The 13,927-nt window shown below is 42.3% G+C and overlaps 1 protein-coding gene across 1 annotated transcript in view; it reads right to left on the bottom strand.

Annotated features, from left to right (window-relative positions):
• Window positions 1-13,927, bottom strand: part of robo2 (roundabout, axon guidance receptor, homolog 2 (Drosophila)) — a 553,890-nt gene that overhangs the window by 1,735 nt on the left and 538,228 nt on the right. The window contains exons 28-31 of the mRNA XM_088345887.1: window positions 10,066-10,263; window positions 8,623-8,781; window positions 6,069-6,227; window positions 1,654-1,842 (exon numbers count right to left, since the gene is read on the bottom strand). Coding sequence (XP_088202013.1) covers window positions 1,654-1,842; window positions 6,069-6,227; window positions 8,623-8,781; window positions 10,066-10,263 — 705 coding nt within the window. The remainder of the gene's footprint in view (window positions 1-1,653; window positions 1,843-6,068; window positions 6,228-8,622; window positions 8,782-10,065; window positions 10,264-13,927) is intronic.

Here is a 13,927-nt window from a genome sequence, read left to right as displayed (position 1 = left end):
TTTCATTGTAGGTGCATGTCCACTGTAAGAGAGCTAAACTAAAAAGAAAAATCTAATGTTTCAACAATTTTTTTGTGTGATACAACTGCAAATACATATTTGAACAACCTGCTATTTTGCTACTTTGCCCAATTAGAAATTATGGAGGGGTCTGAAATTTTCATTGTAGGCACGTATCCACTGTGAGAGAGCTAAACTAAAAAGAAAAATCTAATGTTTTAACAATGTATTTGTGTGATACAGCTGCAAATAAGGATTTGAACACCAGAGAAAATGAATGTTGAAATTTGGCACATTAAACTTAGCTGTGCATTTTTGGGACACATGTTTTTGGAACTTTTCAAGTTGAGACGTGAAAAATATTAAGAGGAGGTGAAAAATCTAGCCGACCAAACAAAGATAGTACCAAAAAATATATTAGAAAAAGTAGCCCTAATTAAAATGTTTTAGTGGTAATGTCCTTTTGTGTGTGTCATATACGGCTAACACGAGTGGCTGGAGAAAGACACAGTGAAAATAATTAATATCGTCCTGAATCATGGGAACCAATGAGATTTGTTTGCTACCAATAATGATAGCAGCTCTAACTTACAGCTAATTGGCTAACATGAGTGGCTAGAAAATGAAATAGTGGAAAGAGATCAAAAAGATGCCTGAATCATGGAACTCAGTGACGTTATTTTGCTAACATTGACAATAGTGGCTGATGCTGAGCTATAGCCAGAAGCCAAGTGGCTAACATGAGTGGCTAGAGAAGAAAACTGGAAATAATAGTAAGAGATACTTGAATAACCATATATGGTGATATTTGCTTGCTAACAATAACAATATCAGCTAATAGCGAGCCACAGCCTGCTGCCAAGTGGCTAACATAAGTGGCTAGAGAAGGAAACTGTAAAAAAAAATAGTCAAAATACTTGAATCACAATTTTCAGTGACATTTGCTAGCTAACAATCACAAAAGCAGCTAATAGCCAGCCACAGCCTGCAGCCAAGTGGCTAACATGAGTGGCTAGAGAAGGAAACTGTAAGAAAAAATAGTCAAAGATACTTGAATCACAGTATTCAGTGGCGTTTGCTAGCTAACAATCACAATAGCAGCTAATAGCCAGCCAAAGCCTGCAGCCAAGTGGCTAACATGAGTGGCTAGAGAAGGAAACTGTAAGAAAAAATAGTCAAAGATACTTGTATCACAGTATTCAGTGAACGTTGGCTTGCTAACAAACACAATAGCAGCTAAATGCAAGCCACAGCCTGCAGCCAAGCGGCTAGAGAAAGAAGCAGTGGAAAAAAAAGTTGAATATTCCTTAATCAAATGACCAGCTATAGCCAAGTGGCTAACATGAATGGCTAGAGAAGAAAACTGGAAACAATAGTCAAAGATACTTGACATTTGCTTGATAACAACAACAATATCAGATAATAGCAAGTCACAGCCTGCTGCCAAGTGGCTAACATGAGTGGCTAGAGAAGGAAACTGTAAGAAAAAAATAGTCAAAGTACTTGAATACATACTTAAATCAGCCAAGTGGCTAACATAAGTGGCTAGAGAAAGAAGCAGTGGGAAAAAAAGTTGACTATGCCTGAATCAAATGACCAGCTATGGCCTACAGTGACTAACATGAGTGGCTAGAGAAGGAAAAATGGTCTTACATAACTCCCCCGAGTATTGTCCGTTGGTACCCAGGAAGTCGGCGTGCTCCATGGCCGTCCACTGCTGAGGCTGCCGGGGGCCGTCCGTCTTGCGGGGCCCCGTGGAGCCCTTGGAGGAGGTGGTGCCCGACGAGCTGTGGCCCCCGGCCGCCGGGAAGGACGGTCGGTGGTAGGGCGGGCAGCCTTCTTCTGAGGACAAAAAAACCATTGAGGACAATTAGTGATTATATTGTTTTGATTTTGAATCAATAAAGGGAATATTGTAGAAAAAGGTGATTGAACGTAACATTTGGAACAAAAAACTATGGTTGACAATAGTCAATCAATAAAGGGCCAACTGCATCGGGTTCTGATTGGCTCCTGAACAGTATTTGAACCCAGTCCTGTCCGTCCCATTTTGTCAGTCTGTCTGCGAACCTCAGTGAACACCGGGAAAGCATTTTTCGACCCTGACTCCCACCTGTCCCGTTTTTCGCTCCCGTCTGTCCCCGGCTTTGACCCGTTTTTGATCCTGACCACGTCTGCTCTCCCGTCCCGGCTTTCGATCTCTTTTTGTCCCCGACCACGTCTACACTCCCGTCCCGGCTTTCGACCTGTTTTTGTCCCTGACCACGTCTACTCTCCTATTCTGGCTTACGACTCGCCTCCGACCCCGACCATGTCTTTGCTCTCCTGTCCCGTCTAGCGCCCTGGTTTTCCGTCCCTGACACCGCCATTTTTTGCTTGATGATTTCAAATAAATAGAGAGATTCATATTGTGGAAAGGTGTGAATGAATGAGAATATTTGGGGTAAAAAAAATGATGATTTTGAATCTTTAAACGGGGGAGTACTGTGGAAAATTTGATTGAATGTGAAGGATTAAAAATACTGGTTAATTATTTTGAATCAGTAAAGGGGGAATATTGTGGAAAACATGATTTACCAAGAATGTTTGAGCAAAAATTTGCTTCATTATTTAGATTTAGGAATGAATAATGTCGAAAGGAGTAATAGATGGAAACGTTTTTTTAAAAACACAAATCAAAAAAGGGGGATATTGTGGAAAAAAGTGATTGAAGGAGAATGATTGATAAAACATAACTTGATGATTTTGCATCAATAAATGCAAGGCTATTGTAGAAAGCAGTAAACAGAAAAAATAAATGCTTGTTTATTTGGAATCAATAGTTGTGTTGTGGAATGTGGATGATAACTAATGATAAGTATGTCTGCATCTAGTGAAGGTCGTGGGATGATGTTGTTGCCGGGGCGACGACCTTCACGAGATATCTTAACTTTATTTGAGAACATTATAAAGACCAATGTTGAACGTCTGGAACTTTGAACGTGTCCCGAATGCAATAAAGCGCGTTCCCTTTTTGTCATATCGCCTCTCTGCGTATTTTTTGGGGCGAGGCCCAACGACGCTCTCTCCGAAACAAGTAAGGCGAACGTGATAACGTGTCCCGAATGCAATAAAGACCGTTCCCTTTTTGTCATATCTTCTCTCTGCGTATTTTTTGGGACGACGCCCAGCGACGATCTCTCCGATAATAGGTGGAAAAGACTTCACATACATATTTTGGAAACGATCTTTGATGAGTTTGAGTCAAGGAAGGGGGAATTGTAGAGAAAAATGTATTAAACGTAAATATTTAAAATCATCAAGAGAAAATATCGTGGAAAAGGGCGATTTGAATGGCAATGTTTGGAAAAAACATGTCCCGAATGCAATAAAGTGCGTTCCCTTTTTGTCATATCTCCTCTCTGCATATTTTTTGGGGCGATGCCCAACGATGATCTCTCCAGAAATAGGTGGAAATATTTTGGAAACAATCTTTGATGACTTTGAGTCGAGAAAGGGGGAATCATAGAGGAAAATGTATTAAACGAGAGATTTTAAATCAATTAAAGAGGACATATTGTGGAAAAGGACGAATTTGAATGGGAATGTTTGGAAAAAAACGTGTCCCGAATGCAATAAAGCGTGTTCCCTTTTTGTCATAACTCCTCTCTGAGTATTTTTTGGGGCGAAGCCCAACGGCGCTCTCTCCCAAACAAGTGATGCGAACGTGATAACGTGTCCTGAATGCAATAAAGCGCGTTCCCTTTTTGTCATATCTCCTCTCTGCGTATATTTCGCCCGATCGTTGTATTTCGTATACAACGATCCCTCCAAAAATAGTTGGAAATATTTTGGAAACAATCTTTGATGACTTTGAGTCAAAAAAGTGGAAAAGTTAATAAATGAAAAAGATTTGAAATCATTTAAAGAGGAAATATTGTGGAAAAGGGCGATTTGAATGGGAATGTTTGGAAAAACTTTGGTGGATAATTTCAGAAGATTAAACGGGGGGATATTGTGGAAAGAGTTAATGAATGGGACTATATTTAAAGGGGAGAATATTGTGGAAAATATTTTTGGGCGGGAAATAAACCCCTATATCTTTAACCCACAAAAATCGAGAAACATTCAATAACAAACAGTAAACGCCATGACATTGCCCAAGCCCCCACCCAACGCCGCCACAGCCAATAACAGGCAGATAAACATGCGGGGCGGGGATTTTTTTTGGCCCGGTCCAGATGGTAAACTGTATCCGTCTGCCGCCCTGGCGGCGCCAATCGAGGCCAAAGTGTTTTCCCCGGCAGTTGGCGAGAAGCGGCACCCGCCAAATGTTGGCGGCCGCCCCAACGAGAAGGGCGGGGCCCGGGTGGCATTTTGGGGCCCTTTAGTGGCACCACAACCGGTGTCAGACAGTGCCATCTGTGGATGGCGCCGTAGCATTAGCGCTAACTTTAGCGCGAGGGAAGAAACGGGCAAGAAACAGCCCATCCAGCCAGGCCAGACAAATTACCATGGTTTGCAGGACATAACCCGCCAAAAACCCCAAATTTTATATTTGATTTGTGAGGACTCGGGAGGAGAAGTGATTTATTATAATAAATTAAAGCCTGTCTTTTGCAATCAAATCTAAGTTAAACAAGACTGTAAAAACTAATTTCCTTTTATAGCTCTGTATCTGCAGAAACAAGTCCAGATTTGTTTTATGAACACATCCCAAACGTATGGCTTTTGAGCAAAAATGTGGCCCACCACATCGTTTTACGTGGCCCGCAAGATAGAGGTAAGATCGGGACTAAACATTCCAGCCAGACCCAACCAAAACCCGTGGATAAGCCCGACCCAGCCCAGGCTAGAACAATTAACTTGGTTTGCAGGACATAAACCGCCACAAACCCCAAATTTTATATTTGATTTGCGAGGACTCGGGAGGAGAAGTGATTTATGATAACAAATTAAAGCCTGTCTTTTGCAATCATATCTAAGTTGAACAAGACTGTAAAAAATACTTTCCTTTTATAGCTCTGTATCTGCAGAGACAAGTCCAGATTTGTTTTATAAACAAATGCATCAAACGTATGGCTTGCGAGCAAAATGTGGCCCATTACATCATTTTATTTGGGCCGCAAGATAGAGGTAAGATCTGAACTAAATTTCCAGCCTGACCCAACCCAGGTCTACAGTTATTATAGCCTGACCCAGAAGATTTTATAGGTTAAAAGAAACAAAGAAAAACAATGAGGGGTGTATAATAGACGGAAATATAAATTCGTTTTTTGAATGTATTTTTTTTTAGTTTAGCATCCACACATTGTTGTCGTATACCTAATAATAAACATATACTAATTTTAGAAAAAAGTCAGCGAGAGAGAAGCCTGGCCCGAATGCGGGGGCTGAAATTCGGGTCAGGTTGTGCTCTGACTTGAGAGAAGCACAAGAGAAAAACGAGCTGCATCGCATCAACGACTTGCAATTTTAAATATGTCCATTGGATGTTTTCGGAGCAGATCTTATTGCCTCGCCCCAGAAATATAAACAAAATGTAAAGGAATCTTGGCAGGAAAGGGAGAAGCTGTTTATTTCGTTCATTAGTGTCCAAAACAGAGTTCTCATTTGTCTAAGAGACAATCAGCTTTCTTATACCTTCTAGAGCAGACACATCCCATCAGCCACATCACGTGTTGTTTTTCCCCCGAAGTTGGTGCGTCCTTTTTCGATTTTCCAACGTTACGTGTTTTCCCCGAAGTTACACAATTTCCAAGAAAATCGTTGGCCTGACTTGACCGCTTGTTCCAAGCCAGGCAGAATGTTATTACTTGGCAAGCCCAATAACACTCGCTGACATTTAAACTCGGGAGAAACAAGCCTGGAATTTCCTGTTTTAAACAAATGTGTCCTCATTATGTCAAGCTCAGACTCCAACAATGTCGCTTAAGACAGGCGACACTCGCAAAGCCCCCGCTCTCGCTGTATTTGCTGACTACCATTAATCAACCAGAGAACATGAAGGAAACCCATCCTGATCTTACTCAAAATGGCCACGACTTTGACACATGTGAAACAGAGAATGTTAAGTCCCTCCCACGTACCGTTTTTGTAGTTCCTGCGACCTTCGTCTAGCGCCATGGGGGGGCGCTCCAGGGAGGTGGCTTTTCGTTCCGGAGTGGGGATCATGCTGTTGATGCAGCGTCCCGTTTGGGCCCGGACCGGGCCCTGCCCGGGAGGGGGTTCCGGTGGGGGAGGTAGGTCTGTTCAAAGCAGGGGGAACAAATTATTTTGCATGCCCAAAAACTAAGATACCTATTTGCTACTCTAAAATGCCTGTTTGCTATTGGTCGATGTCATTCGCAATTACTTTGCTTTATTGTAAATTGAAAATGCTGTTATGCCATTGGCTGAACTACCTCCCACTATGCATTTCCATGCAGTTCAAAATCTCGAGTGCTTTATATAAACTTAAAAGTCGGCGATACAATTTTGTATTTTATGGACTGTATTTATTCACTCTGGATTTTAGAAATTGCAGTCATGTTAACGGTAGAAACAAAAACATGATAACCATGGAAACAAACACAAATTGTTACCTTTGCCAAGGAACATGGCCTGAACCTATCGACAATCGGGACAGTTATTAAAAATGAAAGTAAAAAAATCTACTAAGGGCATAAAAATCATCGCGATTGAAAGTCTTAATATTCATTTTAATTAGAAAGAGACATCTACACCCCCCCCTCTTAATCCACCCGCTACTCCACTCAACCAGCTTAAGTCACATTCCACCAAAGGTAAATTAAACTGTATTTTTCTTAAATATACATTCATTTAAATATAATTGTACCCCTTAACAATCCCATTTCAAGACTTTCCCAAAGTAAAGTAAAGCATTTTAGCTGGAAAACAGCTGAGACAACAGCTTGAAGCCTTACCTGGTAAATTTGATCACAATCTGAAAAACTAAACATTGTATTTTACACATTTGTCCAAGGGTAGGGCGTTTCCAAAAGTGGCCATTTGGAAATGACAAATTTCCAGCGGTAAAATCTTTGCAAAAGTGTATTTTACTTTGGCCTATTTTTTTAGACATTGTGAAAGAGTTGGAAATGTTTGACTTCTCTTTCCGGAAGTCAATTCATGTTTGTGGACACCTGCGCGTAACAATGGTGCAACAAAATGAATCCCAAATTGCATTGCCACGTTATATTCGGCTCTGATTTGATACATCCCTGGAAAATGGCCTACAATTTTTGTTCATTGTAATTTCCTTGGCTAACCATTGTGTTAATCATCATTCAATTTGGTCACTTGTCACAGTTGCCATGGCGCCCAATTGGCCCCGCCCATGTGGCGCCAGCTGCCGCTCGTTAAACAGGTTGGCTTTCTGTCTATTTTAAGCTCAGTGCTCTCACGCTTCCTTTGTCAGCCCGTCAACAAACTTCTGCCCCGCAAGACGTGGGTTTGACTCGGTCCTGTCCCTGTTGGTATTTCCTGTACGGTATTGTTCCCGTTTATTTTCTCCTGTTTAATATCGGTTTTCCGTCTATTTTTGTCCTATTGTTAATTTCTCCAGTTTTCGTTCCTGACTAGTTTGTCCTGTTTATTTTCGATATCCTGATTAATTATCTATCCTGTCTGTCCCGTGCTCTCTGGTATCGACCCCATCTGTCCGATATCAATTGGAATCGGTCTCGTCTGTCTCTGGCTTCCTGTCTTTCCACGCCAGACCGCCGCCTAACGTGCATGACTCCCCATTTCACGTGAAATAAAAGGCTTGTGTGAGAACGTCACGCGTTTGGGTCCTGATCCCGGTCTGGTTCCTGACACACTACTGGCAAAATATATTCTCCCATCCATCAAACAGGCTACGTAGGCTAATGCATGCTGTGGACCGTGAAATCAAGTTTGCTATTGGCTGAGAGTGGTGTCAATTGAAAGGTCAGAGGCTACCTACCATATTGGGGATCATTATAGGAGTCTGTTTATTTTAAGGGGTAGTTTTAAAACAAAACAACTAGTTAGTCGAGTCACGTCACATTTATTTGTGACGCCCTTAATCACAAAAATGTCAAAGGACTGCCCAGGATTACAATTATACAATCGCCTGATCTTAAACCAACATTAACAGAAGGAACGTCAAACGAAGCAGATATGATTTTAGGCGAATTTTTTTTTAACTCAGCATTGTTGTGGGTTTCGGAGTCACATTCGGATTCTCTGGATTATCCTGGATATAACAAGGCTTTTTTTTTTGCGGACTTTCAACTTACTTGATGACGGCCAAAGGACGTAAATGGTGAGTTACGCCAGCTTTCTAGTTTTTCGGATATTTTGTTTCAGACTGACGGTGACGTTTCTCTGATGAGTATATTTTGGAATGGTCATCATATCTCGAGTCGAAAGAGTGAAAGCCTTCCAATGATATGTGGCACGATGTATTTAATGCATCATCCGTAATCATTTCAAGAATCGATTGTATTGGATAGACATTTCCTAGAAAATCACAATGACCCGTCATTGTCGAGTCCTGATTTTACAGGTATGTGACATGAAAACAGGGTACTGAACGAACTGGAAATTCAGATTTTAAAAAGGTGTCATGGGTCAATTTAGGCTATTCTTTGCACCCTGAAATCCATTATCACCCACCGTCCGTGACGGGGTCCCTACGGTGAGGCGCCGTGCCCTGGTTCCGAGCTTTCCGTGCCGGCCTAGGGGCTCTCTGGTGTCCTAGGCTGTGCGAGCCCACCGTGCTGCCGTCCGTGGAGAAGGGGCTGCTGGGCCGCGGCCGGTGAGGCAAACCTTTATCTTCAGAAAGAACAGAAAAATAACAAATACAACATAGACTTTAGCATTGGAGAAAAACAGTAGGACGCTGGCAGCAGAGTGCCTAAAATGAGTGGCTAGAGATGAAAAAAGTGGAAAAGAAATTCGGTTACCTGAGTCATGGGACTTAATGACGTTTGCTTGCTAAAAATAACAATAGTGGATAGAGGCAAGCTATAGTCTGAAGTCAAGTGGCTAAAAGGAGTGGCTAGAGAAGGAAACAATATAAAATAAAAGTTTAACGTGCCTAATCACATAATTTAGTGACGTTAGCATGCTTAAAATAACAATAGCAATACAGCCTGGAAACCATGAAAGATGCAGAAGAACTAGATATGAGGCAAGTAACCAGGAGGATAACACCCTTTTAGAAAAGCATCATGCCAAATTGCGCCTGAAGAGTGTGCAGGGCACCGAACAAGTGTCTAAAGGAGGAAACCGTGAAAAAAAATAAAGACAGTCTGGAAAACGGCGAAGGTTGCAGAGGAACCAATTAGGAAGTAAGAAAACCAATTAGAAATCCCTCCTACAAACTAGAGACCATCCTAAAGTGTGCCTGAAAAGTGGACTGGGCAATGAACAAGTGGCTGGAGGAGAAGTCTGTGAAAAAAAAAACATTAACATCGGGAAAGATGTTAATCTGGAAAATGGCGAAGGTTGAAAAGCAATAAGACCAGGAGAACGACCTCGTAAAAAATCAAAAGTGCACCTGAAAAGTGGCGAGGGCACCCAACTAGTGGCTAGAGAAGGAAACTGTGAAAGAAAGACGTAACAACGGGGAAGACGGTCCAGAAAACGGCAAAGGTAGCGGAAGAACCAGTTCAGAAGCAAGCAAATCAGGGGAACACCCTCCTAAAAAAGCATCATGCCAAATTGCGCCTGAAGAGTGTGCAGGGCACCGAACAAGTGTCTAAAGGAGGAAACCGTGAAAAAAATAGAAGTAACATTGGTGAAGATGTCAGTCTGGAAAACGGCAAAGGTTGCAGAGGAACCAGTTAGGAAGTAAGAAAACCAATAAGAAACACCTCCTACAAACCAGAGACCATGCTAAATTGTGCCTGAAAAGTGGCAAGGGCACCCAACTCGTGGCTAGAGAAGGAAACTGTGAAAAAAGGACGTCACAAGGGGAAAGACAGTCCAGAAAACAGCGAAGGTTGCAGAAGAACCAGTATAGAAGCAAGCAGACCAGGGGAACACCCTCCTAGAAAACACAATGCAAAATTGGGCGGGGCATCGAAAAAGCTGGCCTCCCATTGGCTGACAGACCTCTTTTCGGGCGGGGCCGCTTGCTGATGCCGCCGGCGTCCAATTGGTAGCCGGCTTTGTCGGCGGCAGCGGCTAGCGCTTGCGCGAAACCGCAATGCGTAAAGATGGAGCCGTCCGAGGAGCTCCCCCAACTGGAACGGTGGCTGGAAAATTGACGCTCGTCCTCCGAGGCCGAACCCCAGCCGTTCGCCATCGATCCTGAAACGACCACGGCGGACATTTTGTTTCCTCAAACGACTCGTTTGATTGGACGGAAGCGATCGGACATTTTGGACTACTTCCTTGTTTTAAGGACCGACCATAAAAACTGCTTCTCGGCAACACACTGGATGACACCGAACTACTAACTGTGAGTAACACTGAAATAAGTAGGAGCGGCTAACAATCGTGGCTAACGAAAGTGGTTAGAGAAGGAAACAGTGAGAAAAAAAGTTGAATATGGCAGTATCAAGGTACTCCGTGACGTTAGAGCATCTTTCAAAGGCGACTGACACTAAAGGAAGAAGCATGAGTGGCTAGCAATAAGAATAACAGCCAAGCAATAGCCTGCAGCCAGGTGGCTAGACAAGGAAACAGTAGAAACAAAAGGGAAGGTGCCAGAGTCACAGCATTCGCCTGCTATTCTAGGGGAAGGAGAGTGGCACTAAACACAAAGCAGGAACAGTTGCAAAGAAATTAGAGGCAGGCCATAGCCTACATCCAAACTACTAGCTGGGAGTAACACCGAAATAAGTAGGAGCAGCTAACAATCGTGGCCAACGAAAGTGGTTAGAGAAGGAAACAGTGAGAAAAAAAGTTTATTATGGCAGTATCACAGAACTCAGTGACGTTAGAGCCTCTTTCAAAGGAAGAAGCATGAGTAGCTAGCAATAAGAATAACAGCCAGCAGCAAACTATAGCCTGCCTGACTAGACAAGGAAGACACTGGGAACAATAAATAAAAGAGACTAAAAAGAAACATAGAAATAAACAAGAGAAAAAAAATGGAAAAATGAAAAGAAAAAAAGGGAAAAATAAGAAATAATGAAAAAAGGGGGGAGGGTAAAGGGGAAAAATAAAAGGGTAGAAATAAATGAGAGAGAGCTATAAATTGGCAAACGGTAGAAAAAACATCAGGCAAAGACAGTTTTTAACCAGCTGCAGCAGGGACAAGCAACTGGGTGTTCTCGCCTCACTGTCCACACTCACTCTGGGTCACTGGTATGGCTAAACAGAGACAAAAGACCACCCCCATGGAAAAGTACCGACACCTTTAAACAAAGACATCAAGACTAAGAAACGGCCAAAAGGAACTGATTAGAAACACACACCTTGAGCAAATACGTTCAAGCCTACTTAACAGTGTCACATAATTAAGTAAGGAATTGATTAGTAATACACACCTTAAGCAAGTACGTTTAAGCCTACTTTACAGTATCACAGAATTCAGTTTGACGAGTCCAGAGCAGATTTTGCAAGACAGCTGACATCAAAAGGGGGGAGGGAGCCCCTCATCCAATCACCGAATTCCGATTGGTTCGGCCGACGAAAGAATTGCGCGTTCTCCGAGGAAGGTTGCGCCATTTTTGCACTTCCTCATGAAAGGAAAAGCCCGAAAAGTGAGTAGAGGAAGCCGGCAGTGAAGAAGTGAAATGGGCTTTGAAAATCCTTCCAGATTTCCGGCGGCGGAGAACGGCGCCGATAATGAGGAAAAAAGAATCGCATCACACCGGGACTTTTTCCTTTTTAATTCTTTTTTTTTTCTCTCATTGGGGGAAATTGCAGCGCCATCGAAACAGTCGCGGTTCGATAAAAATTCCATCGGGTTTTCTCTTTGAGCTGGGAGGAAACGTCGCCGTGACTTGAAAAAGAGACTGGTGACACGAAAAAGGAATGGAAAAAGAAATGAAATGGAGTGTTGCTGACTTTTGCGTTCTAGTCACAGGACTTGTCTTTTTTAATGAAGGTGAGAACTCACACTACTCATAGGAATACCGTATTTTCCGCACTATAAGGCGCACCTAAAAGCCTTTATTTTTTTCAAAAGCTGACCATGCGCCTTATAATACAGTGCGCCTTAAATATGGATCAACATTAAGTTTTCCAACTAACTTGCAGCCGCCGACTCGATTTTCCCCCAAACGCCAAGTAGTATGCGGTGTATGCTGGGATTTATTTACCGGCGTTTCATTGGCTAACCAATGTGTCAATCATCATTTGAATGGATCACTATTGGCTAAAGTTATTCGGAGGTCAAGGGGCGGATCCTTTTTATCATTTACAGGCTGGCATTGGCTTAAACGGCAAAACAAAGCCTGCAATTGGCCGAAAAAGATGAATGCGTATAGCACGTGGCTGACGGCATACAGAAAGCATTTTACTATTTTGTATTTGTAAATATTTTATTCTCCTGGATTTACTAAACTCACGGATATGAGAGGACATTGGCTGCACATTATTATGAACACAACGACTTCGGTGAGCTACTCCGGCTATATATTATCCCTGTATCTGGTTTCAGGCTGAACTCGATGTTTCTGTGATAAGCGGTGCAGACAATGGATGGAATGGAGTGTCTATTTTTAAATTCAACTCAATTCCAAGTGTGTATTGTCATATGCACAGTAAAGTTGCGAGCGAAAAAGAAAATAGATACTAAGGAATGGTTATCATTTCTTGAATCCCAAGACTTTAACCTTCCGAATGATGGAACGATGCATTTGAGTGACATGGTACGGACACCGCATTCGCACGTGTTCTCGACACGTATTTGCTTCTTTGCAAGCTTTGGGAATGTTAAGGGGGTAATCAGTTGGACTGAATCATCTGACTGTTTTGTCCACGTTCCCATTGTAGCGCCTTATAATCCGGTGCGTCTTATGTATGTCAAAAATAGGACCAAAAACTATTTTTTCCGGGTGAGCCCTATAACCCGGTGCGCCTTATAGTGCGGAACATACGGTAATATAAAACAAGATGGATATGTTTTGACTTGAATGATAAACAATGATCTCATGACTTCTAGTTATATGATAGTTTAAAAACATCTTTACAATTGTAATAGTATTATGATGATGTTTGAGTTAAAAGAAACGACTAAGCATATTATAATTTTTAATCAAATACATTTACCTACCTAACTACCTGCCTGCCTACCTACCCAACCTACCTACCTAACCACCTACCTGTGTTTTTATTTACCTACCTATCTTCCCATTTACCTATATTCTTATTTACCTATGTATCTTCCCATTTACCTGCCTACCTTCCTATTTATCCACCTACCTACCACCTACCTACCTAGCTTACCACCTACCCTCCTACCTGAACGCTGCCCCTAACCAACCAAAAACCTACCTACCTCCCTAACTAACTAACTACCTTGCTGTTTACCTACCTATCTAGCTACCTTCCTATGTACCTTCCTGCCTACATTACCACCTACCTACGTTCTTATTTACCTAACTAGCTAGCTAACTTCCTATTTACCGACCTACCTACCTATTTACTTACCTACCTACCTACCTAGCTAACCACCTACCCTCCTACCTGAAAGATGCCCCCAACCAACCAAAAACCTACCTACCTCCTGAGCTAACTAACTACCTTGCTGTTTACCTACCTATCCAGCTACCTTCCTATGTACCTACCTACTTAACCACCTACCTACATTCATATTTACCTAACTAGCTAGCTTACTTCCTATTTACCGACCTACCTACCTATTTTACTTACCTACCTACCTCGCTAACCACCGACCTTCCTACCTGAAGGCTGCCCCCCAAACAACCAGAAACCTACCTACCTCCCTAACCAACCAACTACCTTGCTGTTTACCTAACTATCTAGCTACCCTCCAAAGTACCTACCTACATATTTACTT

This window comes from Urocampus carinirostris, chromosome 10 (genome assembly GCF_059441175.1).
Source record: "Urocampus carinirostris isolate Australia breed hairy pipefish chromosome 10, RoL_Ucar_1.0, whole genome shotgun sequence".
In the NCBI taxonomy this organism is placed as follows: domain Eukaryota; kingdom Metazoa; phylum Chordata; class Actinopteri; order Syngnathiformes; family Syngnathidae; genus Urocampus; species Urocampus carinirostris.
Note: the sequence above shows the minus strand (reverse complement) of the source record. Positions and strands in the feature narration are given on the sequence as shown.